Genomic DNA, 27,361 nt, shown 5'->3' on the forward strand with positions numbered 1-27,361 from the left:
ATCCAGATTTTGTATAATTTATTTTTTTTCTTAACATTTATTTATTTTTGAGAGGCAGAGCAAGACACAGCACAAGCAGAGGAGGGATAGAGAAAGGGAGACACAGAACCCAAAGAAGGCTTCAGGCTCTGAGCTGTCAGCACAGAGCCTGACAGGGGGCTCAAACCCACGAACTGTGAGATCATGACCTGAGCCAAAGTCAGACACTCAACCAACTGAGGCACCCAGGTGCCCCAAATTTTAAAAAATTTAAAGACCTAAGGTCACTGAAAATTTACTCAAAAAAATTACTTTTATATATACATACACACAGAGAGGAATTATACTAAGGTTATTAACAAGGTTCCAAACATATACATTCCAAACATTGTTTTATATATATTGATATATTATATTAGTATAAAGCCACTGGTGAAATAGAACAGGAGTTCAAGAAGAAACAATGTAAAATTTCTCATGATTAAAGAACACCTTGCTCATGTATTTTTTTAAATAGATGAGAGTATTTAATCATCTATTATTGAAAATCCATTGGTATATTTAAAAATGATGCAACAAAAAACTATGGGAGGAACAGATAAAGGAGATTAAGAGTACACTTATCCTGATGAACCATGAGAAATGTACAGAATTGTTGAATCACTGTATTGCACACCTGGAACTAAAATATCCACACCTGTGGATAAAAAAAAAAAGGAAGAAAAAGATACAATACATTTATTTTAGAATGTCAAATTTGGGGGCGCCTGGGTAGCTCAGTTGGTTAAATGTCCAACTCGATTTAGGCTCCAGTCATGAGCTCACAATTTGTGATATCAAGCCCCGCATCGAACTCTGCACTGACAGAGCAGAGACTGCTTGGGATTTTCTCTCTCTCCGCCCCTCCCCAACTCATGCACACACTCTCTCTCTCAAAAATAAATAAACATTAAAAAAAAAAAAGTCAAATTTTACAATATGCCAAGAAATATACCCTTGCAACTACAGCTTTCGCCCATTACCCAGAAGTAGAACATTCTTATGAAAGCTTTCATTTGCCAAAGTAGCATAAAGCAAAGAAGTACCATTAATTTGTATGGAAAATTTTTTGAGCATTCCCAGATTCAAAAACTAACCTCTTTTGTGGCACGTGGGTGGCTCAGTCAGTTAAGCATCCAACACCTGATTTCTGCTCAGGTCATGATCTCACAGTTTTGGGAGTTCAAGCCTGGCACTGGGCTCTGTGCTAACAGTGCAGAACCTGCTCAGGATTCTCCCAATCTCTCTGCCCCTCCCCTGCTCACGCAAGCATTCTCTCTCCCTCTCTCTCTCTGAAGACAAACAAACAAGTAAGTAAGTAAGTAAGTAAATAAATAAATAAATAAATAAATAAATAATGGCCTCTATTAGGCTTCTCTGATACATCAGGACACATCCTGCTAATGGAGGCACAAAATAAATCAAAATAAAGCATATTTGCTCACAGATATAGTTCAAAGCTATAGGAGCTTGATGCTGAGGAGCTCAGCAGGGCCACTCTTGCTGCCAGGGTTCACTTTTTGTCATAAAAGTGAAAATCCTCTTTGGATTTCTTTCATTTAATGAAAACAGGTACCAGTGTAGGTTTTCCATAAACGCAAAGCGGCATAGCACAAACTTTTGAAAGGCAGAGGACCTGTATTCATACTTACGGTGAAAACTTTTAGGAGTAAACTTAAAATGTGCAAGAAAACAAGGGTTTTTCACAATTCATTTAGGGACACATGAGTAAGAATGTTTGGCTACCACCATCCCAAAGAACACTGGCTGAGCCACAGCTCTAGCGCCTAGCTCTCCAGCTTGGCTGTGCCACCGTCCAGAGAATTCTCTACCTGCTCATTCTCTCTCACCGCCCACCCGATCCTCAGAGGCAGCAGGTCTATTCCATCACCCTCACCTTCAACTGGACTCTCACAAATGCACAGACTCCCACGTAGAACTTGCCATTGTTAAGGTCAACAAAATCTAGGAGTGGGAAAGAGAACCAGTTGAAGAGGATTCTGATCCCTGTGCCTCACCCACATTCCTCTGCTGGCAACCAAATATACCTACCCTACATCCTCACCCACAAAATACTCTCATCAGAAATTAGTGCCAAAGTAAGGGAAAGAAGTTGCCATTGCCAGGAAACATACCCACATTCTGCTGTGTGATAGAGTGTGCCCAGCCATTGTAACCAAACATCTCATTGGCCAGATTAATTACCCTGTGACCCTCAATGTAACATACCTAGAAAAAGAAATTAAACAGGGGGAGAAAAGGGGCTTGTTAAAATTCCTTGCCATACTTAAATGTGAATCAAAATTTACTTAATTTATTCCTTACCAGCTTTTTTGGCAAAACTGCCCTTAAACATTCCAGGGAAATTCTCAGTGACCTTATTTCAAAGATCTTCCAGAAGAAACCAGTTAGAACTAATATTTTGTCTGAGGGAAGGGACTAAACTCAGAGGGGCAAGATATCCACTCAGCTAGCAGTTTCTAAAACTCAGTTCCCAAAAATGTACAAGGCTCGGGTTGACATATATTATAGAAGACCAAAAATATACACAGAAGATACAATTAGAAGCAAAAGAAACATTTTTAAAAGATGGTATAAAAACCCCAAGATGGCAGGTATGGAAGTCTCAAGACAAAACTTGGGTCACTTCAGATGACACTGAAGGCTGGAACCCATCCCCTCCCAAAGACACTCAGAAACACCTAGGACTAGAGACCTTCTGAATCCATGAGGACCCAGAGAGGGAGCTGGCGAGATCATCTGAGTAGCCAGCTATATGGCACCCACTTCTTAAGCATATAAACTCTCCTACCCTCTGGCCGCCTCCAGCCATTCGGCTGCTGATGTATTCTGGGCCCAGCCTTTGCCTCAGAGCTTTCTGGATGGCCTGATACTCTTCGGCTGTGTACTGACACTGCAATCCAGAAAGGAAAAATTAAATTGGCATTTCCTCCATTCCTTATGTCAGCAAGTCTCCAACTGTTTTGGTCTCCAGACCCTTTTACACTCTTAAAAAGTACTGAGGATCCTAAAAGCTTTTGTTTATGTAGGTTATATCTATCCATATCAGGAATTAAAACTGAGAAACTCTTAAGGCACATCTTCCATCAGCCATCAAAGCAACGTCATCACATGCTGTGTATTCCCTTGGAAGTCCCACTGTTCACTCGCTTACAAGAGAATGAGTGGAAAAGGCAAGTGGTATGTTAGTGTTAGTATGGAAATCATTTCGACCCCATGGACTCTGAAAAGGTCTTGTGGACCCTCAGGGGTCACTGGACCACATTTTGAGAGCCAATGCCTTAGGTGTTACTACCATCCTTACAAAACTTTCTCAAGTAAACTTGAGAATTCATAAACTGAAATGTCCCACCTCGGGGTCTGTATATGACATTTATGCCCGCGAGGGAGTAGGGGAAATCCACCATCCTCTCCAAAGTTTTATACCTCTTCTCTAATTCAACAATTATTTTCCATTGTATACACAGATAATATACTACTACTTGTTTTGATTTTTGTCCCCTTGGCAGTTCTCCCCTTGCCCTATGTAAACAAAATAAATGCTCACAAACAGATCTCTGGTAAAGACAAAGATAGAATTTGAGGGGACAAACTAAGAATCTCTTTTATGTGCACAGCATATCTCCACAGAGAATATGACACCAGAAACTCTGGATGCCTCCAAAAAGGGAACAGGAGTGATGGGGAAGTAGTGAGACTTTTCATTCGCATATAGTCTACGTTCCATTTTGAATGTTATACCATATGAATATGGAGCCTATCCAAGAAAATAAACACAATGTAAATCTAATCTCCAGTACCATCAGTCTTTTGGTGCTAAAATTCCAAAATGCCCTGAGAGTTCACCAGACTCCCAAATAATGCACCTAAAGGAAAAACCACTGATGATAAATAGCGCCCACGTATATGACAGTGCTCTACAAGTTACTTTCTCACATCTTTTCACTTCACCTCATTCTTGCCAGGTATGAGAGAAAACACACAGTTACCTGTCCAAAGCATACCACAGAACTGCCACCAGCAGAAGGATGGCTGCCATGGCCTCCGAGAATCGCCTCCTCAGTCACGGACATGCTGATTCTGGGGGACTTCTACAGAAACAGAAGATTAAAAAAGATCTCAAAGAATGCTAAATGTAAAAGGCAAGAGCCTCTACTAAAACTCAGATGAAAGCATCCAGATGCAGTATCCTACAAATCACTTTATTTACTTGACACTTTTTTATAAGCACTGCCCCAGTCAAGGACTAAGTTCCTCAGTGCTATCATCCAACAGGCCACTGAGATCCTTTAGCGTCCACTTCTATCTTTCTGTTAAAATTTTTGCTGGAGTGGGGGTGCCTGCCTGGCTGGCTGGAACATGCTAGAGCATGCAACTTTTGATCTCAGAGTCATGATGTCAAGCCCCATGTGGAGAGTGTAGCCTACTTAAAAAATTGTTTTTCTTCTTACTAGGGTGATGGTGCTGTTAATAAAGGTGATTTTTAGGAGTGCCTGGGTGGCTCAGTGGGTTAAATGTCTGACTTCAGGTCATGGTTTAATGGTTCATGAGTTAGAGCCCCATATCGGGCTCTGTGCTGGCACTGCAGAGCCTGCTTCAGATCTCTGTCTCCCCTCTCTCTGCCCCTCCCCCATTTGCACCATGCTCTTCTTTCTCTCTCAAAAATAAACATGAAAAAAATTTTAAGTGAATTTTACAATTAGAATGTATTCTAATTGCAATATTTATAATGCAAAAAGCCAAAATTACAAAAATTCCCAAAGGACAGGAAACACTCACCTGATTACTACCTACTATATGAGCAACATGATCCTGGCTTCAGTGGGGTCAAAATAGAAATATAAGCCACAATAATTGAACTGAACTGCTTTCCAGGAACTAACAAGCTAGCTGGAAGGAGAAGACTAATAGACAGGAAAATTAAAGAGCAAGAGAAGGCAGTACAGATGACCCTAACATTCAGGAAAAGTACAGCGTTAGACCAGTCAGGTCCCTTACAGCATCACCTGGGAACTTATTAGAGGTGCAAATCCTCAGGCCCTACCCTAGACCTACTGGATCAGAAACTAGAGATGAGGCCCAGGAGTCTGTACTTGCCCACTGAGGGATTCGGATACACACTCTAGTTTGAGAGCCAATGCATTAGACTGAGATTGGCAAATGTTTATAGTCCACTAGAAAACAGAATGACCCTCAGAAGGACCCTCTACCTAATTACCCCACACCTGTCTCAAATCAAACGGATTCAGAGTTAGGCCTCAGCCTTTCTGTCCCCTTCTGGCATTCCAGATGTGGAAGTGAGGATGTGGGGAGTCCTCCGATGTGAAATTCCAATTTCCCTGGGTCTTCCAGTAGGAGCCATGATCCACTATGCTGACCACACAGGAGCCCAAAGTCTGTATATCATCTCTGTAAAGGGGATAAGGCACTAAATACACGTCCTGCTGCTGGCGTGGGTGACATGGTGATGGCCACAGTGAAGAAAGGCAAACCAGAGCCCAGAAAGAAAGAAAGTACATCCAGCAGTGATAACTGGATAATGAAAGTCTTACCGGAGAAAAGATGGTGTGTTTTTCTATTTTGAAGGTAACACAGGGGTCACTGAAAACAATAAAGGTGAAATGACAGATTCTGCTATCATGGGACCAGTTACAAAGGGGTGTACAGACCGGCACCCCAGGACTGCATCCAATGCTGGTGTTATTGCATGATCCTTTAGTGTATTTGTTAAAAAAAAAATTAAGAATTATTTGCTCCTGATGTTTGCCTTCCTGTTCTTTTCTGCATGTCATTCTTCTTGGCACCACCTAGCCCTGGCCTACTATTATAGAATACAGTAACTCAGTGCAAACTTGCTGTGGGCACGTGCAAAATAAACAGTACTTGGCAAAAAAAAAAAAAGGCTTGTGCCTCAGCAAACTTACGTGTTGTAGTCTCCAGGTTATTTGCTGACAGTAAAACTACAAATCTAGGAATATCAAGTAGTAGGACTCTCCATACAGCATTACAATACAACATTTAAGGGCTCAAGTTCTGTCAGCTTCTGCTTCTATCACCCACTGGCTGCTTGACCAAGGGGAAAATCACATAATCTCTCTAAATGATGTTTTCTCATCTAGAAAATGGCCATAATAATACTATCACTTCCTAAGGGTTCTGTCGAGATTTACATGATGCTGCATGAAAACTGCATTAGAATGGTGCCAGATGAAGTACTAAATAAATGTTGGCTACGGCTAGGTGCATGTCAATTTTCATATATACAGGATGATGGAAATGCAAAAAACTATTTAAATGATCATAAAACCAGGGTGCCTGGGTGGCTCAGTCAGTTAGGCATCAGACTTCGGCCCAGGTCATGATCTCATGACTTGTGAGTTTGAGCCCCACGCCGGGCTCTGTGCTGACAGCTCAGAGCCTGGAGCCTGCTTCAGATTCTGTGCCTTCCTCTCTCTCTACCCCTCCCCACTCACACTGTATCTGTCTCAAAAATAAATAAAGATTGGGGTGCCTGGGTGGCTCAGGTCATGATCTTGCAGTTAGTGGGTTCAAGTCCTGCATCAGGCTCTCTGCTGTCAGCACAGAGCCTGCTTCAGATCCTCTGTTCCCCTCTGTCTCTGCCCCTCTCCTGCTTGTGCTTTCTCTCCTTCCCTCTCAAAAATAAATAAACTTTAAAAAATAAACATCAAAAAAAATTTTACATAAATGATCATAAAACATTACATTCCAGCTAAGAATGAGATATTTAAACCTAGCACTAAAAAAGGAATAGCCTAACTAGATTAGTCAATAATATCTAAATTGCTATAACACAATCACTATATTGGACACCTGAAACTAATTATTACACCTTATGTTAACTAACTAGAATTAAAAACAAAAACTTAACAAAACAACACTTCACACACACTGGTATGGCTACAATAAAAAAGACAGTGAATAATCAAGGTTAGCAAGGATGTGAAGAAATTAGAACACACACACACACACACACACACACAATCTGTTAAAACAGGTGATGTGCTGTGGGAGCAGATATGGGCTAAATGGGTAAGGGGTATTAAGGAATCTACTCTTGAAATCATTGCTTCACTATATACTAACTAATTTGGATGTAAATTTTAAAAAATAAAAAATAAAGTTAAAAAAAAAAAAGAATAGGGGCGCCTGGGTGGCGCAGTCGGTTAAGCGTCCGACTTCAGCCAGGTCACGATCTCGCGGTCCGTGAGTTCGAGCCCCGCATCAGGCTCTGGGCCGATGGCTCGGAGCCTGGAGCCTGTTTCCGATTCTGTGTCTCCCTCTCTCTCTGCCCCTCCCCCGTTCATGCTCTGTCTCTCTCTGTCCCAAAAATAAATAAAAAACGTTGGAAAAAAAATTTAAAAAAAAAAAAAAAAAAAAAGAATAAAACTTAAAAAACAACAAAACAAAAAACAGGTGTGTGCCTGGCTGGCTCAGCTGGTAGAGCACATGACTCTTGATCTCAAGGTCTTGAGTCCAAGCCTCAGTTTGGGGGTAGAGTTTACCTTTAAAAAAAGATCAGAGGCCTTTGGGTGGTTCAGTAGGTTGAGCATCCAACTCTTGCTTTTGGCTTGGGTCATGGTCCCAGGGTCGTGGGATCAAGCCCCACATCAGGCTCCAAGCTGAGCATGTACCCTGCTTAGGATTTTTCCTCTCTCCCTCTCTCTCTCTCCCTCTCCCTCCCTCCCTCCTGTCTGCCCCTTTCCTCCACCTGAGTCCTCTCTTTCTCTAAAAAATAAAAAAATAGGGGTGCCTGGGTGGCTCAGTTGGTTGAGAGTCCGACTTCGGCTCAGGTCGTGATCTCGCAGTCTGTGAGTTCAAGCCCCATGTTCTGTGCTGACAGTTCAGAGCCTGGAGCCTGCTTTGGATTCTATGTCTCCCCCTCTCTCTGCTCCTCTCCCTGCTCATGCTCTCTCTCTCTCTCTCTCAAAAATAAACAAACATTTAAGAAAAAAATTTTAATAAAAAAATAAAAAGACCAAAACTCAAAATTGTTACAGCAGGAAATAGTGAAATGAAGATCTTATTTAGAATGTAATTGTAAATGGCAGAAAAGAGTTAAAAGAATGAAATGGATCTGTCTCCAAGGGGTGGAGAACAGTGGAGCAGGGATCTTCTTTTTCAAAATAAAACTTTTAGGGGTGCCTAGATGGCTCAGTCGTTTAAGCATATTCAACTCTTGGCTCAGGTCATCATCTCACAGTTTTTGAGTTCGAGCTCTGAGTAGGGCTCTGTGCTGACAGCACAGAGTCTGCTTGGGATTCTCTCTCTCCCTCTCTCTCTAACCCTCCTGATTGCTCTCACTCTCTCTCCGAAAATAAATAAACTTAAAAAATTTAAATAAAACTTTTAGCACTATTTCATTTTCCATATATGTACATGTATTATTTTAATAAAAACAGAAATTAAAAAATTAAATATCTACTATATAAAGCAGAGATTGGGGGGCACCTGGTTGGCTCAGTCGGTTGAGCGACCAACTTCAGCTTAGGTCACGATCTCATGGTTCATAGATTCGAGCCCTGCATCAGGCTGTGTGGACAGCTAGGAGCCTGGAGCCTGCTTCAGATTCTGTGTCTCCATCTCTCTCTGCCCCTCCCCTACTCACACACTCTCTCTCTCTCTCTCAAAAATAAATATTAAAAAAAAAAAAATTTAAAAAACAGAGGTCAGCAAACTTTTTCTGTAAAGTGCTAGAGAGTAAATATTTTAGGACTTGCAGGCCATGTGGTCTGTCATGACTACACAACCCTGGCATTTTAGTGTGAAAGCAGCCATAGATAATATGTAAACAAATGGGCATGGTTGTGTCCCAATAAGACTTTATTACAAAAAAAGGTGTAAGATTTGGTCCACAGGCCATAGTGTGCCATACTTGCTATAAATAATGTTTTGAACGTTAAAATCAGATGTGGTTCAACACCCAGTTCCACTCAGTAAGTTACTTACATTGAGCAATTGCTCAAACTCTCTGTGCCCAAATTTCCACATCTGTAAAGGGGAATATTCATAACAGCAACCTCATAAATTTATCATATGATAATGATGTGATTAATAATTATATCCAACAAAAATCATTAGATACTAAAAAGTTGTTGGGAGATGTTCACAGTGTCTCAAATGAACACCTGTCGATTTATTTGTTAAAAACAAAGGGCTCTATATTGGGAATGTACCTAATGCTACAGAATTGCACTTAAAAATGGTTAAAAGGAGGGTTGCCTGGGTGGCTTAGTAGGTTAAGCATCCAACTTCAGCTCAGATCATGACCTCACAGTCCGTGAATTCCAACCCCACATCCAGCTCTGTGCTGACAGCTCAGAGTCTGGAGCTACTCAAATTCTGTGTGTGTGTGTGTCTCTCTCTGCCCCTCCCCCACTTGCATGCTGTCTCTCTCTCAAAAATAAACATTAAAAACATTTATGTTTAATGGTTAAAATGATAAATTCTATGTTATATATATTTTGCCACAATAAAAAAAAAAGAGGGAAGGGCACCTAGGTGGCTCAGTTGGTTAAGTGTGCAACTCTTGATTTCAGCCCAGGTCATGATCTCACAATTGTGGGATACAGTCCTGAGTCAAGCTCTGAGCTGACAGTGTGGAGCCTGCTTAGGATTCTCTCTCCCTCTCTCTCTGCCCCTGCCCCACTTGTGCATGTGCACTCGTGTTCTCTCTCAAAATAAATGAACATTTTTTTAAAAAGAAGGGAGAGTAATTTAACATAATAAAGGTTCATATATCCTTCATGCAAGATCTAAGAGTCTGGTGGCCCTGGCCATCCTGTCGCTGTGTCATCTAGCACACGTGACCTCCAAGGTCATCACTGCAGGGGTAGAAAGAGTTGGAAAAGTCACACTGGTTCATAGCTGCCTTAGGCCAGAAGTGATATGGATCACTTCTGGTCACAGTTCATTGGACAGCTCTTGTCACGAGGCTTAATAATTAAGCCTTAATTAAGGCCCCAACTTAATTGCAGTAGAGGCTAGGAAATTTAAGGCATTTGAATATTCGGTGACTACTGTCTCTTCCACATCCATTCCCCCCCCCAACCCCACTCCAATATGAACCCCTAGAAGGCAGGAGGTTCTTCTTGGCACCCCAATGACTAGCATGGAACCTTGCTCATGCAGGGCTAGGAAGGGAGGGTTTGGTGAGTGATTAAATACATAATGTAGGATATGCAGACAAAGCATATTTTTTAATTCTTTACAAACTAACTTTATAAGGCAAGAGTTACACTTCTCACACTTAAAAAGCAACTTGATACTTTTCTAAACAATATCTTAAAAGATTCAACCTCTTATGACAGAAAAGGACAACTTCGTCCCTGCCCATAAAGTAAAACATGGAATCATTTTTCTTACATTTTTTCCAATTACTTCTTCAGCGGGGGGGGGGGGGAACAACTTACCTTTTCTAAAACTGTCCACAACCATTTTCCCATTATAAAATTAAAATATCTTTATTGTAGAAACATCTATTAAAAAATAAGGAAGTAAAATTTGGCTGGATCCCCACCAACAGATGACTTTTTTTTATATGTGATTGAGTTTGTATTATGTTTAAATTTTTTTTTAATGTTTATTTATTTTTGAGAGAGAGACAGAGCATGAGGAGATGGAGAGAGAGGGAGACACAGAATTTGAAGCAGGCTCCAGGATCTAAGCTATCAGCACAGAGCCCAATGCAGGGCTCGAACCCACGAACCTGAGATCATGACCTGAGCCAAAGTCGGATGTTTAACTGACTGAGCCACCCAGGTGCCCCTTACAGTTATTTATTTATTTTGAGAGAGAGGGAGAGGGAGAGGGAGAGGGAGAGAGCGTGAACCCCAAGCAGGCTTCATGCTTATAGTGCGGAGCCCAATGAGGGGCACAAACTCATAAACTGTGAGATCGTGACCCAAGCCGAAACCAAGATTCAGATGCTTAACCAACGGAGTCCCACAGCTGCCCCAAGTTTATATGTATGTTTAATGTGTACATGTGTATGTGCATATTTGTTAAACAAAAGGAGAATCAAATCTGGGAAGCATATCTTATCCTGCACCTCAAATCTTCTCGGCCTTGCCTGTCTCTGAGGCCTTTGATCAGTTTTTCCACCCTGGTTGTCATTAGGTGGAACAAATGGGCATGAGTTTTAAATGAATGCACATAGGTACAACCACTGGTCCCTTACTTCCTGCTCATGGTAATGCCTCTCACTCCCACCCCTGGCCTCCCTCTTGCCTTTGAGGTGTGAGAACCTGTGGGGTCCACCTGATGTCCATACATGTACAACCTGAAGTTTGAGGGAGTTAATATACCAGGGGCAAACCTTTTACCAATAAGATGCAGAAGCTGAGGGAGAAATTCCTCTTCCTTCGGGTGTATTGTCCTGGGACACAGTACTTCAGACATCCTCCTGAGAGACAGCTTTAGGAAACCAGTCAGTTGTACCTTGTTACCAAGCGGTGGCCAGCTTGGACATGTACTCTTGAACCAACTTAATCTCCTCTCCTCAATTCCCCTTTCCTTACTTCTGCTTCCTGAAAAAATAACAGCCCATAAGCTTTTGTCTCAAGCTCTAGGTTCTGGGATACCCAGATATAGAGATACCATGGATGCTCTGCTAATTATCCCTTCAGCTCTTACCACAGTAGTGCACCCTGCCCTAACTTCCAAATGCCAACATTTGTATCTCTTTACCTGAAGGCCTTTTTTGGCATCCAGGGCCCATTTTTGTACCTGTTCATGCTAAGCTAGAAGTGTCAGAGAAATGATGCCCCTGGGAGCAGCCCTCTAACAGTGACTGACTAGAGCTGGTGTTTAAGGACCCTAGATTTCTTACCCCTTTTGTGAGATAACACTGAGCTGTGAGTTCTACATTGGCTCAAGTTCCCCAGTCAAATTAGGTTTGGTTGCCCACTGGTGGTGACTGGCTTGACCATGCATGCTCCGTGGACTGCCTTTTCTTTCCCATCTCACTTCCCTCTGCTCTACCAGTACATCCTGGGCTCTACTCTCAGACAAGCTACCTACATTTGGCGAAAAATGTAGGGAGAGCAAAAGATACCTTTGCAATGGAAAAACCTGGCAGATGCTTCCTTAATCAGGTAATCAAACATAATGTCACCAGTAATAATCACATCATAAGCTTCCTGATGGATACACTGAAAAGGTCACATCACTTAGAAAGTATTTCTACCAATTTAATCATGACTTTAACTAAGAGGAAATAATCAGACAAGTTGAAATCTACAAGGCTTGGACTCAAACTATGTCAATGTCAATGTCTCAAAAAACCAAAGCAAAGCAAAACAAAGAGGCTACTGAATGCCTCTAGATTAAGAGACTAAAGACACACAATGTCTTTTTGCAACTTATTCTCAAGTCATTCAACTAATAAAACATCATTCAACGAATAAAATGTGTGTGTGTGCATGTGCAAAGAGAATGAGAGGAAGATAAATCGAAGTAACAAATTTATGAATCCAGGTGAAGGATACGCAGGCCTCCCTTGTATAACTTTTCTGAAGGCTTCAAATGTTTCAAAACAAAATGTTAGGAAAGACTTCCTGCATAGACAAGGTTATGGCAGCTACATAAATCCAAATATCCCAAAACATCCAATGCAGATCAAAAAAGAGGAACAAATAAAAACACAAATATCCTGTATCTTCTAATATAATTAGAAGACTGAAGCTTCCTTTTCAAACCAGGGCCCCAGCAGAATGGCTCCTGCAAATAAGGGCGTTGAGAAGAAGGGTCGTTCTGCCATCATTCTGCCATCAACGAGGTAGTGACCAGAGAAAATATCATCAACATTCACAAGCACATCCATGGACTGGGTTTCAGGAAGTGTGCCCCTCAGACACTCAAAGAGATCTGGAAATTTGCCATGAAGGAGATGGGAACTCCAGATATGCATGCTGACATGAGGCTCAACAAAGCTGTCTGGGCCAAAGGAGTAAGTAACGTTCCAAACTGTATCCATATGCAGTTGTCCAGATAATGTTAATGAGGATGAAGATTCACCAAACAAGCTCTATATGTTGGTGACCTATGTACCTGTCACCACTTTCAAAAATCTACAGTTAATATGAATGACAACTAATCGTTGATTGCCAAATAAAGGTATGCTGCAAAAAAGAAAGAAGAGGAGAAGGAAAAAGAAAAGAAGAAAACTGAAAATACTACAAGTTTCAAAATGCCAGCAATTTCTGGTGGAGATATTTCTCAAATGTTCATCATAACCCTTCAAGGAAAGTAAGGTGAGATGTAGGTGGGAAGAGAAGTGCATACAAGAAAGAGGAGGATGGAGAGCATAAGATGGAACTAAAATTGCTCCCCAGAAAAGAAAACCCACTTTTAGTATGAAGATACTAACAAAGAGTTTCGGTAGGTCAGAGCAGTCCAGAAATAAAAGGTATACACAACTCAAGGAGGCAGTCTTGGAAAGCCAGTGTTTCTGGAGAGAAGAGGGCAAAAAGGAATGAGAAGTGCCCTTGAAACTGTGCCGTAAAGGGCAGATGACAGATCCTGTAAGATAAGAGAATATTTAAAAGTCAGGGGACATATAATCATGCCTCCCAAAAAGCCTTCTAATAAAGAAACTACACTTACAAAAGAATAGAAACTGGGGCACCTGGGTGGCTCAGTCGGTAAAGCGACCGACTTCAGCTCAGATCATGATCTCACAGTCTGTGGGTTTGAACCCCACATCAGGCTCTGTACTGAGAGCTCAGAGCCTGGAGCCTGCTTCGGATTCTGTCTCCCTCTCTCTGCCCCTCCCCCGCTCACGCCTCTGTCTGTCTCTCTCTTTCTCTCAAGAGTAAATAAACATTTTTTAAAAATTAAAAAAAAAGAATAGGAACTATTCTTGATAGGAATCTTGTAAACCACCTGACAACCAATGTTGTTCACAAAATGCAAAATAAAAAAAGTCCATGAACTTAAAGACAGTGCAATAGAATTATACAATCTGAAGAGGAGAAAAAGACAGACTGAAAATAATGAAAGAGCCTCAGAGTCCTGTGGAATAATATAAAAACAGCTAACACAGATATAATTGGAAGTCTCAAAAGAAGAGATTAAAGAGAATGGAAAACAAAAACAAACAAAAATTTGAATGGCTTGAAATTTCCTAAATTGGGTGACACGCATATATTTATGCATTTAAGGTCAGCAAACCTCAAGCAGGATAAATACAAAGAAAATCACACTTAGACACACCCTAGGCAAATTGCTGAAAACCAAAAATAAAGAGAAAATCTTGAAAGCAGTCAAAGAAAAATGGCCCAGCATATACAAAATAATAATAAAAATGATGTCTCCACCTTACAATAGTTTAAAAGACATAACTTAGGAATAAATTTAAGGAAAGGTGTAGAAGACCTCCCTGTTGGAACACTACAAACAGTATTAAAAAAAAAATTAAGACCTAAGTAAAAAGGGAGATGTACCATGTTCATAGATTTCAAGAGTCAATAACCATTAAGATGTTAATTTTTCCCAAATTGATCTAAAGATTAAATGCCATCCCAGTCAAATTCCTCACAGACTTTTTTGTAGAAATTGATAAAATGATTCTAATATTTATATGGAAAATGCAAAGGAACTACATTAGACTGTCCACATCAATCTTGAAAAACAACAAAGTTGAACGACCTACACTATGTGACTTCATGACTTACTATAAAGCTCCAGTAATTAAAATAGAATTAAAACTGACATAAGAATTGATCGGTGGAACAGGAAAAAAAGCCCAGAAACCAACCACCACTCAAACAGTCACAAGAATGCAATCCCAGGGCGCCTGGGTGGCTCAGTCGGTTGAGCGTCCGACTTCACTCAGGTCATGCTCTCGCGGTCTGTGAGTTCCAGCCCCACGTCGGGCTCTAGGCTGATGGCTCGGAGCCTGGAGCCTGCTTCCAATTCTGTGTCTCCCTCTCTCTCTGCCCCTCCCCCATTCATGCTCTGTCTCTCTCTGTCTCAAAAATAAAATAAAGTTTAAAAAAAAAAAAAAAAAGAATGCAATCCCAATCGGAAAGGTACAAATGTAATGCAATGGCATTTTCAACAAATGACTGACAACTGAATATCTCTATGGGGAAAAATTTTCATAGTTTTCACAAAATATTTTTTATACCATTCACAAAAACCAGAGATCAATCATAGGCCTAAATATAAAAGCTACAACTACAGGGGCACCTGAGTGGCTCAGCTGGTTAAACATCTGACTCTTGATTTCAGTTCAGATCATGATCTCACGGTTTGTGAGTTTGAGCCCTACATTGGGCTCTACGCTGATAGCACATGGAGCCTGCTTGGGATCCTCTCTCTTCCTCTCTCTCTCTGCCCTTTTCTGCCCATCTCTCTCTCCTCTACTCACAAAATAAATAAATAAAATTTTTTAAAAAGCTACAACTATAGGGGCACCTGGGTGGCTCAGTTGATTAAGCATCCAACTTCAGCTCAGGTCATCATCTCACAGTCCATGAGTTCAAGCCCCACGTGGGGCTCTGTGTTGACAGCTCGGAACCTGGAGCCTGCTTCAGATTCTTTCTCTGCCCTTCCCCTGCTCACACTTTGTCTCTCTCTCTCTCTCTCTCTCTCAAAAATAAAAAAAGATTAAAAAAAAAATTTTTTTAAATAAACATTTAAAAAAAAAAGAAAAGAAAAAAAATTTTTAATAGAAATAACATATAATCCAATAATTAAACTACTGGGTGTTCACCCCTCCTTAAAAAATGAAAACACTAATTTGAAAAGATATATGCAGCTTTATGTTTATTGCGACATTATTTTTTTTTTTTAACGTTTATTTATTCTTGAGACAGAGAGAGACAGAGCATGAACGGGGAGAGGCAGAGAGAGAGGGAGACACAGAACCGGAAGCAGGCTCCAGGCTCCGAGCCATCCACCCAGAGCCCGATGCGGGGCTCAAACTCACAGACCGCAAGATCGTGACCTGAGCTGAAGTCGGCGCTTAACCGACTGAGCCACCCAGGCGCCCCTATTGCAACATTATTTTAAAAAGCCAAGATATGGAAGAAGTCTAAACATCCATCAATAGATGAATAGATAAAATAATATTTCATAAAAAAGGATTGAAATCTTGACATTTGCAACAACATGGATGGATCTAGAGAGTATAATGCTAACTGAAATAATTTAGTCAGAGAAAGACAAATGTCGTATGATTTCAGTAATATATAGAATAAACAAATGAATACATAAACAAACACAAAACAGAATCAGACCTATATGGTTGCCAGAGGAAGGGAGTTGGGAGGATAGTCAAAATGAATGAAAGGAGTAGAAAATAGAGACTTGCAGTCATGCAACGGGAATAAAAGGCACAGCATAGAGAATACAGTCAATGATATTATCATAGTGTTGTATGGTGACAGATGGTAGCTACACTTGTGGTGAGGCCAGCATAACATATACAGATATTGAATTACTATGTCATACACCCGAAATTAATGTAATGTTGTGTGTCAACTATCTTCAAATAAAAAATTTAAAAAATCTTTTCCCAAAAAATAAAATTTTTTAATTAAAAAAAAAGCTACAACTATAAATTTTCTAGAACAAAATATACAACTATATCTTTACATCCTAGAGGTGGTCAAGATTTCTTAGGACTCAGAAAGCTATAACTATAAAAGAAAAAAAATGATAAACGTGACTACATCAAAATGTAATGCTTTGCTTATCAAAGGACACTCTATGAAAATGAATAGGCAACCACAAAAGACTGACATCCAGGATATAAAAAAGAAAAAGATAGAACTCCTACAACTCAATAATAAAGACCAATAACCCAATTTTAAGTGGTCAAAATCTGAGCAGGTACTTAACAAAGAAAGATATACAAATGTCAATAAGCACAGGAAAGTGTTCAACAGCATTAGTAATCAAGGACTAAAATTAAAACCATAATGACATACCCCTCTGTACCCTCCAGAATGGCTAAAAATAAAGACTGCAGCACCAAAAGTTGGCAAGGATGTGAAGCAACTGGAATTCTCACACACTGTTGACTAGAAAAAAACTGGTAAAACTATTCAGCTGTAAGCACATGCCACCCTTCAAGAAAAAAGAATAATGACTTGAAGATGGAGCCTCAGGTTCAGAGGGTAGAGCAGCAGCCACAGAAGATTATCCCCAGGCCTTGAATCCTAAATGGCCCTTTATGTGCCCTGGAGATCAGTCCTGTTAGGTAGGTGTAGGTACTTGCCTATTCATTTTCATAGAGTTGTCTTTGATGAGAAGTTTTAAATTTGATGTAATCATATTTGTCTTTTTTTTTTTTTTTTTTTAAGTGGGAATTGCTTTCTAAGTCTTGTCTAAGAAACCTCTACACACCCCCAGGTCATGAAGATATGCTTTTATATTTTCTTCTACAAGCCTTAAAGTTTTATAATTTTGGAAATAAAACTGGTAATTTCTTTAGAAATTAAACATGCATCTGCCATATAACCCAAGAATTCTTCTGAAAGATGGTTTCTGAGAGAAATAAACACATATGGCCAAGAAAAGATTTGTGGGACGGAAAGGGAAAGAGCTTGAACCAGGGCAGGGGCTGTGAGCAAGAAATGAATGAATTGGAGAGATATTAAGAAGGTCAACGAGATTAGCAAGAATGTTTTTATTCTTATCCACTTCCTTTTCACCTAAAAGCATTTCTAATTATACACGAAAGGAGGGAGGAAGGAGTAAGAGGGAATGAGGAATGTTACATATGGAAATTTGTCTCTTTTGTCTGACTTTTTCTCATCTTTATTAAAGACTGGACAGGCAGGGCATGATCATGAAGGGTATTGTAAGCCACCTTAAAAAACTTGAAACATTGGGGTGCCTGGGTGGCTCAGTTCGTTCAACTTCCAATTCTTGATTTCGGCTCTGCGCTGGGCGTGGAGCCTGCTTAAGATTCTTTCTCTCAAAATAAATACATATTTTTTTTAAAAAAAGGTTCTCTCTCTCCCTCTGCCCCTCTCCCACTTGTGCATGCACACACTCTCTCTCAAAAAAAAAAAAAAAAAAAAAAAAGCTTAAACATTAGCTTGTAAACCATGGGAGAGCAATGGAAATTTTAAACTAAGTCAGTTAAGTCTCTGAAGTCTCTTCTTTGTCAACAGTGAATAACTGAGGAAGAGATCAGTTAGAAGTCTATGTTACCACAGTCCAGAGAAAAAATGATAAAGGAAAATCATGGAAATGTTGAGAAAGGATGGACTCTGGATATGGTTTTCAGGAGGCAGAATTGACAGAACTTAGTGATAAGGGAGGTTCTGATTCCAAGGATCAAGAACAGCAGGATTGGGTATTAAGGTTTTTTCTTTTATTTTCATTTATGTACATGCTGCTATATTTGTGAAACTTCAAATGTTGTCTGTTCTTTCAAGCTTTATTGCAGCTTACACTCTAAGAATTAATCTATGTTCCTACAGCCTTTTAGACATACATCAAAGCACATATTGCACTGTAATCCACACTCAGCCATTCAAGAGCAAAAGAGCCATATACTAATTACCGATAATTGGCATTAGTGAGCCAATAATGAAATTGGTTATACAGTCAATTCTCATTATTCAAGGTAGTTCTATAAAGTCACCATGAACCCCAAATTATCAAATACCAAACCACTACTCCTAGGAGAAACACAAGATTAGGTTCCTGTGAGCCTCTGGTCACAATATTTTCTTACATCAGTCAATACATAATCTTGTTTGATGTGTGTTTCTGTTGAAAGATACCTTATTCAATACATATTAACTCCTTAACATTGAACCCACAGCCAGCAGCATATAACTCCTACCTGAACAAGCTTATCTAAAGGAAGCTTTCCTTTCTCTGTGAGACATCACAGGCTTCTTACACTGGTAATGCTAGACAGCACTTCAGCAATATGCTTGGAGGCCATTCCAAACTGAAATCGCTAACAAAAAGTATGAAAATGAGAAAAATGTGACACTAAATATACTTAAAAGCACCGTGAGTGTTGAATTAGGGGTTACAAAGAAATTTTAGTGAGTAGGTGAATTCCCCAAAACACATTCCATGAATAATGAGGACTGAACAGGGTTTTTGTTTTGACATAAAACTTCTCTCCCACAGCTAGCTCAGTTATATTTTTCATACTCATCTCCAGCTACACCCAGCTCGTATCACAAGGTAACAACAGGTCATGGCACACATCACACAGAAACACAAATATTTCTCTGCTTTCACTACAGTTAGTGGTCTAAGAGACAAGACTTTAAAAAGACAAACTTCCCTAAAAGATCCCAGACCCAAGGCCACTAAAATATGTGAGCCAGTCCCGGAGTTAAATAATGCTGGCTTATGAGAATTTAGTTCAAAAATGTGAATCAAACTGTGATTTGTATGGAGGAAAAAGGTCTAGTAATGCAAAAGTAATGCAGAAGTACAAAAAACTCAAATGTCCATTAACTAAATGGACAAACAAAATGTGGAATATCCCTACAACAGATTGTTACTCAACCATAAAAAAGAGAGAAGAACGGGCACAGGCTAGAACATGCATGAACCTTCAAAACATTATGCTACGTGAAATAAACCCATCATACAAAAAAACAAAAACTGTAGGATTCCACTTCTGTGAAATATCTAGAATTGGCAAATTCAAAGGCAAAAAGATGATTACTGGGGTGAGGATAGGAGCAAATGAGAAGTGCCCGCTAATGAGTTGTGGGTTTCTTTGGGGGGTGATAAAAATGTTCTGGAACTAGACAATGGTGATGGTCGCAAAGCCCTGTGAATATACTAAAACCACCGAACTGTTTAAATGGATGAAATGTAATCGTATGTGAACTGTATCTCAATTAAAAAAAAAAAATCTATAAAGGCTAAATATGCGGCTAAACTTGAGTATCAAATTCTTTAAAATGGATAATTCCTTCTCTCCTGATATTCATCCCAACTCCGTGCAGCTACCGACACAAACTTCAGCACCCTTCACTCCGGTCAATAAGCAGCCTCTGGAGCTCTCGCGCCGTGCAGGGGGCCGCCACAATTAACAGTACGCTGCTGCACCCCCGTCGTGGCGTCTCGGAGTGTTGGTCCAAGTTTCCTGTGCCCCTGTCCCTCCTAACCACACTCTCAGCAAGCCGTGATCCTGACCCCTACTGTACTAATTAGTACAGGCCTCGGGACTCAGGATCACTCTGCCGTGGCCAGGAAGAGCTCAACCGCCGCCCCAAGCGATCTGCTCAGAACCTGCGACGCCCCACGATCCACAGTCCCCAGCCGGAACCACCCCAACTGGGCCGTTCCCCCCTCCCTCCTCACTTACGCGCTTCTGGCAGCGCGCGGTGCACGCAGGGAGCTCGGTCTACGCTGTGTACAAAGGGAAGCTAGTTTAGATAGAGCCGCGCAGAGGAGACTGGGAAAGCAGTGCCAAAGAACCCTGGGAAGAAGGTCCAAATCAAGAGCGAGCCCTGGGCGGGGAAGGACAGGAGGAGGAGCCATAAATCAAGGCGGGGAAGGGGAGAAGAGCCGCAAAGCAATCTGCCGAAGCCGTAAAGCAAGCTGGAAGCACGACGCTGACCTCGAAGTGCAAAACCACTCCTCGCGTCACTCCCTCTGCCTCCATTTATCTCTGCGGCTGCCTGTAATTCTTGGAGCTGCCCAGGTCTCGGCTGCCCCCTAGCGGGCCGGGTGAACTCACGTGGGGCATTTCAGCGCCTTCATGAAAGACCTCAACAAACCCAATCCCGATAGAATGAGGCGTCTGGGCGGAGTAGGAATTTCTCAGTAGCCGGCCGTGCACGCGAGGGATTGTGCAGGATAAGAAAAACATGCTTTTAAGTCTTATTAAGAATGGTCATCAGAGCCCTTCATAGATTCCACCCCAGAAAGGAACAGCAAACCGAGGCAGTGTGGACATGTTTGCTCACTAAGCCTTCTTCATCTACTGCCACCTCCGCACACACCCGCTCATCACCTGCTGGCTTCTTAAATTAGCTGGGACCGGAGGGAAGTGACAGTATGGCGACATGGGGGAAGGGAGTTCTTTAGAATGGCCCTTGGAACTGTGCCTTGCAACTGGGTGATGACTGCACATCCTGTCAGAAATGTTCAAAAACAAGATTAAAATGTTTAGTCATCACAAGCCCGTCGTAATTACTTAAGAACTCCAACAAAATCATTCTCATACATTTTCAAATTGGTTGTTTCAATACACTCCTTTTAACCAGACGGTTCATTACCTGAGCAACAATACTCCAGGGCAATACATCTAGTCATTTCCTGAATGACTACTAACTCTTCCTAGTAACACCATGGGAAGCTGAGTAAAAAGTCTAGAATCAGACCGAATGCATAAACAATGTATTTGGTAAAGGGAGCATTTCAAATTAACCAAGAAAGGAATGGTTTACTTTTAAAACGGTGCTGGGACGATTAGTTAACTGTCTGGGTTAGATTTCTTATCAAAACATACAATAAAATCAATTACAATTAATTCAAGAGTGAAATGCTAAACACAGAGATACACATAAAACAAAGTAAAAAATATAGAGATGAGCATCCGACCTCAGAATGGAGAAGGGTTTTCTAAGTATAAAATGAGAAGTTGTAAGGTAAAAGATGAACAAATGTAACCAAATAAACTTTTTAAACTTCTGGAAGTTGAAAATAAAATAAACTTTAGAAGTAAATAAGAAAAAGAAGGACTATCATGAATGGCAAAGAGAGCTTGTGTATAAAAAGTTCTAACAACTCAAGAATGACGTGGGGCACCTGTGTGGCTCAGTCACTTAAGCCTAGTACTCTTGATTTTGCCTCAGGTCATGATCTCATGGTTGATGAGTTCCAGCCCCGCCTCCTGCTCTGTACTGAGAGGTTGGAGCCTGCTTGGGATTCTTGGATTGTCTCTCTCCCTCTTTCTCTGCCCCTACCCTGCTTACTCTCTCTCTCTCTCTCTCTCTCTCTCTCTCTCTCTCTCTCTCAAAATAAATAAACTTGAAAGAAAGAAAGAAAGAAAGAAAGAAAGAAAGAAAGAAAGAAAGAAAGAAAGAAAGAAAGAAAGAAAGAAAGAAAGAAAGAAAGAAAGAAAAAAGAAAAGAGAATAACAGACAGGGGAGCCTGTGGCTCAGTCAAACCTCAGTTAAACCTCCGACTTAGCTCAGGTCATGTTCTCCCCGTTCATGGGTTCAGCCCTGCGTGGGGTTCTGTGCTGACAGCGCAGAGCCTGGAGCCTGCTTCGGATTCTGTGTGTCCCTCTCTCTGTCCCTCGCCACTCACACTCTGTCTCTCCCTGTTTCTCAAAAATGAATAAACATTTGGGGCACCTGGGTGGCTCAGTCGGTTAAGCGTCCGACTTCAGCTCAGGTCACGATCTCACGGTCTGTGAGTTCGAGCCCCGCGTCGGGCTCTGGGCTGATGATGGCCCAGAGCCTGGAGCCTGCTTCCGATTCTGTGTCTCCCTCTCTCTCTGACCCAACCCCATTCATGCTCTGCCTCTCTGTCTCAAATAAACGTTAAAAAAATATTTAAAAAAAAATGAATAAACATTTAAAAATTAAAAAAAAAAAAAGAATAACAGGCAAATGGGGTGCCTAGGTGGCTCAGTCTGTTGGGTTGGACTCTTGATTTTAGCTCAGGTCATGATCCCAGGGTCATGGGATAGAGCCCCACGTTGGCTCCACGCTGAGCATGGAGCCTGCTTAAGATTCTCCCTCTCACCCTCTGCCCCTCTTCCTCTCTCTCTCTCAAATTAAAATTAATTAATGTTGGGGCGCCTGGGTGGCGCAGTCGGTTAAGTGTCCGACTTCAGCCAGGTCACGATCTCGCGGTCCATGAGTTCGAGCCCCGCGTCAGGCTCTGGGCTGATGGCTCGGAGCCTGGAGCCTGTTTCCGATTCTGTGTCTCCCTCTCTCTCTGCCCCTGCCCCGTTCATGCTTTGTCTCTCTCTGTCCCAAAAATAAATAAAAAACGTTGAAAAAAAAAATTAAAAAAAAAAAATTAATTAATGTTGTCTGTTAATATTCAGTGTAGGTGATACTCTTACACTGCTAATAGGAATATAAACTGATGCAACCTTTCAGGAAAGAAAACTGGCAATATATATTGAAAATATATACCCTCTGACCCAGGAATTCAACTTCCAGGACCTTATCAACTAAAGAAAATCTCAGGGATGTACACAAAGATTTCTACCCTAAAAATTACTGGAAACAAATTAAAATACCACATTATAGGATCTGTTCAATAATACAGCCATGAATGGGGTGCCTGGGTGGCTCAGTCAGCTGAGCTTCCAACTCTGGCTCAGGTCATGATCTCACGGCTGGTGAGTTCGAGCCCCGGGTCGGGCTCTGTGCTGACAGCTCAGAGCCTGGAGCCTGCTTAGGATTCTGTGTCTCCCTCTCTCTCTCTGCCCCTCCCCCACTCGTGCCATGTCTCTGTCTCTCAAAAATAAATAAACATTAAAAAAATTAAAAAAAATAATAATAATACAACCATTAAAAATCATGTTTTGAGGGGCACCTCTGTGGCTCAGTCAGTTGGGCATCAGACTCGATTTTAGCTCAGGTCAGGGTCCCAAGGTGGAGGCTGCTTGAGATTCTCTCTCTTTCCCTCTGCCCCTCTCATCAGCTTGTGCTCTGTCTCTTTCTCTTTAAGAAAATAAAAATAAAAAATAAATCATGTTTAGAAAAATGTCCATTGACATGCAAAAATGTTCAAGATCCTTTCCTGTGGAAAAAGCAGAGTCCCAAATTATACATATAAAACAGCTTACCTGCATCCATTAGGATAGCTAATAGTAATTTTAAAAATAGAAAATACTGAGGCACCTGGGTGCCTCAGTTGATTGAGTGTCCAACTTTGGCTCAGGTCATGATCTCACGGTTCATGGGTTCAAGCCATGTGTCGGGCTCTGTGCTGACAACTCAGAGCCTCAAACCTGCTTTGGATTCTCTGTCTCCCTCTCTCTCTGCTCCTCCCCTGCTCACACTCTGTCTCTCTCAAAATAAATAAACATTAAAAAATTTTTAATAGAAAATACCAAGTATTGATGAAAAGGTAGAAAAATTGGAACCCCTGTACACTATTGGTGGGAATGTAAAATGGGGCAAACACTACAGAAAATTGTATAGTCATTCTTCAAAATATTAATGGAATTACCATATGATCCAGCAATTCTACTTCCAGGCATATACCCTGAAGAATTGAAAGCATAGTCTTCTGTTTTTTAATGTTTATTTATTTTTGGGAAAGTGCATGTGTGCAAGCAGGGGAAGGGCAGAAAGAGAATCCCAAGCAGGTTTCATGCTGTCAGCACAGAAATAGGCTCAAACTCACAAACTGTGAGTTTGCAATCAGGAGTCTGTCACTTAACCAGGCCACCCAGGTGCCCCCAAAGCATAGTCTTAAAGAGATATTTGTACACCCATGTTCATAGCAACATTATTCACAATTGACAAAAGGAGAAAGCAACCCGTGTCCTCTGACAGCTGAATGGATAAGCAAAATGTGGCAAATACATACAAAGGAATATGATTCAGTCTTAAAAAGGAAGTAAATTCTAAGGTAACCAATTGAACTTGGGTGGCTCAATTTGTTAAGCGACCTACTCTTGATCTCAGCTCAGGTCTTGATCTCAGGTCATGTTGTAGTCCATGCTGGGTATGAAGCTTACTTTAAAAAAAAAAAAAAAAAAAGTAAATTCTGACACATAGTACAATATAGGTGAAATTTAAGGACATTATGTTAAATGAATTAAGCCCATCCCAAAAAGACAAATACTGTATGATTCTGCTTATGGGAGATACCTGAAGTAGTCAAATTCATAAAGACAAAAAGTAGAAGAGTGTTACCAGGGGAGGGAAAAGGGGGAAATGGAGAGTTGTTATTTCATGGATATTGAGTTTCAGTTTTGCAAGAGGATAAGAGTTCTGGAGACTGGTCGTACAATAATGTGAGTGTAGTTAATACTACTGAGCTGTACACTTAAAAATGATAAAGATGGCAAATTTTATATTATGTGTATTTTACCACAATTAAATGTTTTTTAATGTTTATTTTTGAGAGAGACAGAGACAGAATGTGAGTGGGTTAGGGGCAGAGAGAGAGGGAGACACAGAATCTGAAGGAGGCTCCAGGCTCCAAGCTGTCAGCACAGAGCCCGACACAGGGCTTGAACTCACAAGCTGTGACATCATGACCTGAGCTGAAGTCGGACACTCAGCCGACTGAGCCACCCAGGTGCCCCACAATTAAACTTTTTTTAATTAAAATAAAATAACTTTTAAAAGCTTGGCTACAATGAAGCAAATCAATTGCATACCCTCAAAAGTTTCCAGTGAACTGATTAATACCTCATTCTTAAATGTGAGAGCAGTAAAGGATCCAAGGAATATCTTTGACATAAAAGCTATCCAAACAAATGCAAAAGCTACCCAAGAGACAAGGCATAAAAATACTTTAAAATAAAAATACTTTTTTCAAAAAAAAAACATAAATAATATTCTCAGATAACAAGATACTGTATTCATGAAGGGAATAGTATGTTCTAGGAAAAAGAAAGATACATTTAAAAAGATCTTAAAAATTAAAAATATGACAGCTAGCATAAACACCTCGCTAATAAGTGTGGAAGATAATGTCAAGGAAATTTTCCAGACAATTGATCAAAACAATGGATAATAGACAGTAAGATAATTAAAGTATCAAAGAAATACAATATCTGATGAATAGCTATTCTGGAAAAGGAGAGTAACAAAACACCAGGAAGAAATTAAAAAAAAAAAAAAAAAAAACACAGAAGAACTTTTCAGAACTGAAAGTCATAGATCTTCAAACTGAAAGGACCCACTCTAGGGCTGGGTATGATTAATTAAAAAGGAGCTACACTGAAAGGGGCACCTGGGCAGCTCAATCGATCAAGCATCCAACTCTTGATTTCGGCTCAGGTCATGATCTCGCAGTTCATGAATTCAAGCCCCATGGGCTCTGTGCTGACAGTGCTGAGCCTGCTTAGGATTCGCTGTCTCCCTCTCTCTCTCTGCCCCTCTCCCACATGTGCTTGCTTGCACTCTCTCTCTCTCAAAATAAATAAATACACTAAAATAATAATAATAATAAAACAAAAACAAATATTTGAAGAAAAAGGAGCTACACTGAGAAGTTTTAGATCATAGGAGGTGGAGGAAATATCTTAAATGAAAATATCCAGAATGAAAACCAAAAAAGTATCATTACATATAAAGTATCCAGCTACATCAAAAGTATCAGGAATCAGAATGACATTGGACTTCCCTAGCACAGCAATAGAAGTTAAAAGACACTAAAGCAATGCCTTCAAAATTCTGAAGGAAAACAATTTCCAACCTAGAATTCAATACCCAAATTATCAATAAACTGAGAGTAAAAGTAAAGATATTTTTATTTAAAAAATTCTTTTAATGTTTATCTATTTTTGAGAGAGAGACGAACTACAAGCAGGGGAGGGGCAGAAAGAGGGAGACAGAATCTGAAGCCGGCTTCAGACTCTGAGCTGTCAGCACAGAGGCCAAGGTGGGGCTTGAACTCATAACTGTGAGATCATGACCTGAGCCAAAGTCACTTTAACCAACTGAGCCACCCAGGCATCCCAAAAGCAAGGATATTTTTAGACAAACATATCCTCAGAAAAATTTTTTTTCACTTGTTGCCCACCTTTTCTCAGCAGGGAGAGAAGACTATCTCCATCAAAATGTAAAACAAAACTAAGAAAGAGGAAGGAATAGGATTTAGGAAACAGAACCCAACACAGAAGAAAGGCCGTGAAATTTCTGAGACGGTAAGAAGTAGAAATCTCAAAAAGGCAGCTATGCCTTGGGAAATGGACAGCACAGACACTGTAGAGTGTGAAAGAGAGATAAGGCAGGAGCTACCACCACAAGCTGTTGTCTTTGTCTCCAGACTCTTCATTTTCATTGAAAAAAGTTTAAGAAGTCTGGCTCTACAGGAACTTATTGTATTATCAGAGACTTTCCTCTACTTTAAGGGCATTAATTCCTAATTTCCAAAGCTATATTTTCACCTTGAAGAAACCCCTAGTTTTTCTTTTGCAATCCCCATGACCTTATCACTTATGACATCCCATTAGAAGCTGGTTTCGAGAGTGCAACTCTTAAAATTAATGGTGACTACATAGATAAAATATATAGTAACTATAGTACTTATATGGTGCTAACTTTGTCCCAGGCTCTGTTCTAAGCAGTTTACATGTATTAACATGTTTAATCTTACAACCTTTACAACAACCTCAGGAGATAACCAGTGAGATAACAGATTCACTGGATCT

The 27,361-nt window shown here is 40.5% G+C and overlaps 1 protein-coding gene and 2 pseudogenes across 10 annotated transcripts in view; 2 read left to right on the plus strand and 1 right to left on the minus strand.

Moving 5' to 3' along the window:
• The window catches only part of RAD52 (RAD52 homolog, DNA repair protein), a 33,519-nt gene extending 13,018 nt beyond the window's left edge, over positions 1 to 20,501 (minus strand). For 4 of the 10 annotated variants that reach the window (XM_058744140.1, XM_058744135.1, XM_058744134.1 and 1 more), the window contains exons 1-5: positions 20,363 to 20,501; positions 4,029 to 4,130; positions 2,831 to 2,932; positions 2,154 to 2,247; positions 1,916 to 1,983 (exon numbers count right to left, since the gene is read on the minus strand). In XM_058744140.1, the coding sequence (XP_058600123.1) occupies positions 1,916 to 1,983; positions 2,154 to 2,247; positions 2,831 to 2,932; positions 4,029 to 4,112 (348 nt within the window). In that variant the 5' untranslated portion in view covers positions 4,113 to 4,130; positions 20,363 to 20,501. Of the gene's footprint in view, positions 1 to 1,915; positions 1,984 to 2,153; positions 2,248 to 2,830; positions 2,933 to 4,028; positions 4,131 to 11,374; positions 11,586 to 20,362 lie in introns of all 10 variants that reach the window. The other 6 variants (XM_058744133.1, XM_058744132.1, XM_058744139.1 and 3 more) reach the window with 6 other exon arrangements.
• Positions 5,329 to 5,750, plus strand: LOC131520200 (large ribosomal subunit protein uL14-like; annotated as a pseudogene).
• On the plus strand, positions 12,771 to 13,142 carry LOC131483900 (large ribosomal subunit protein eL31-like; annotated as a pseudogene).
• Positions 20,502 to 27,361: the final 6,860 nt, after the last annotated feature.

The sequence above is a fragment of the Neofelis nebulosa genome, chromosome 8 (genome assembly GCF_028018385.1).
Source record: "Neofelis nebulosa isolate mNeoNeb1 chromosome 8, mNeoNeb1.pri, whole genome shotgun sequence".
NCBI classification, from domain to species: domain Eukaryota; kingdom Metazoa; phylum Chordata; class Mammalia; order Carnivora; family Felidae; genus Neofelis; species Neofelis nebulosa.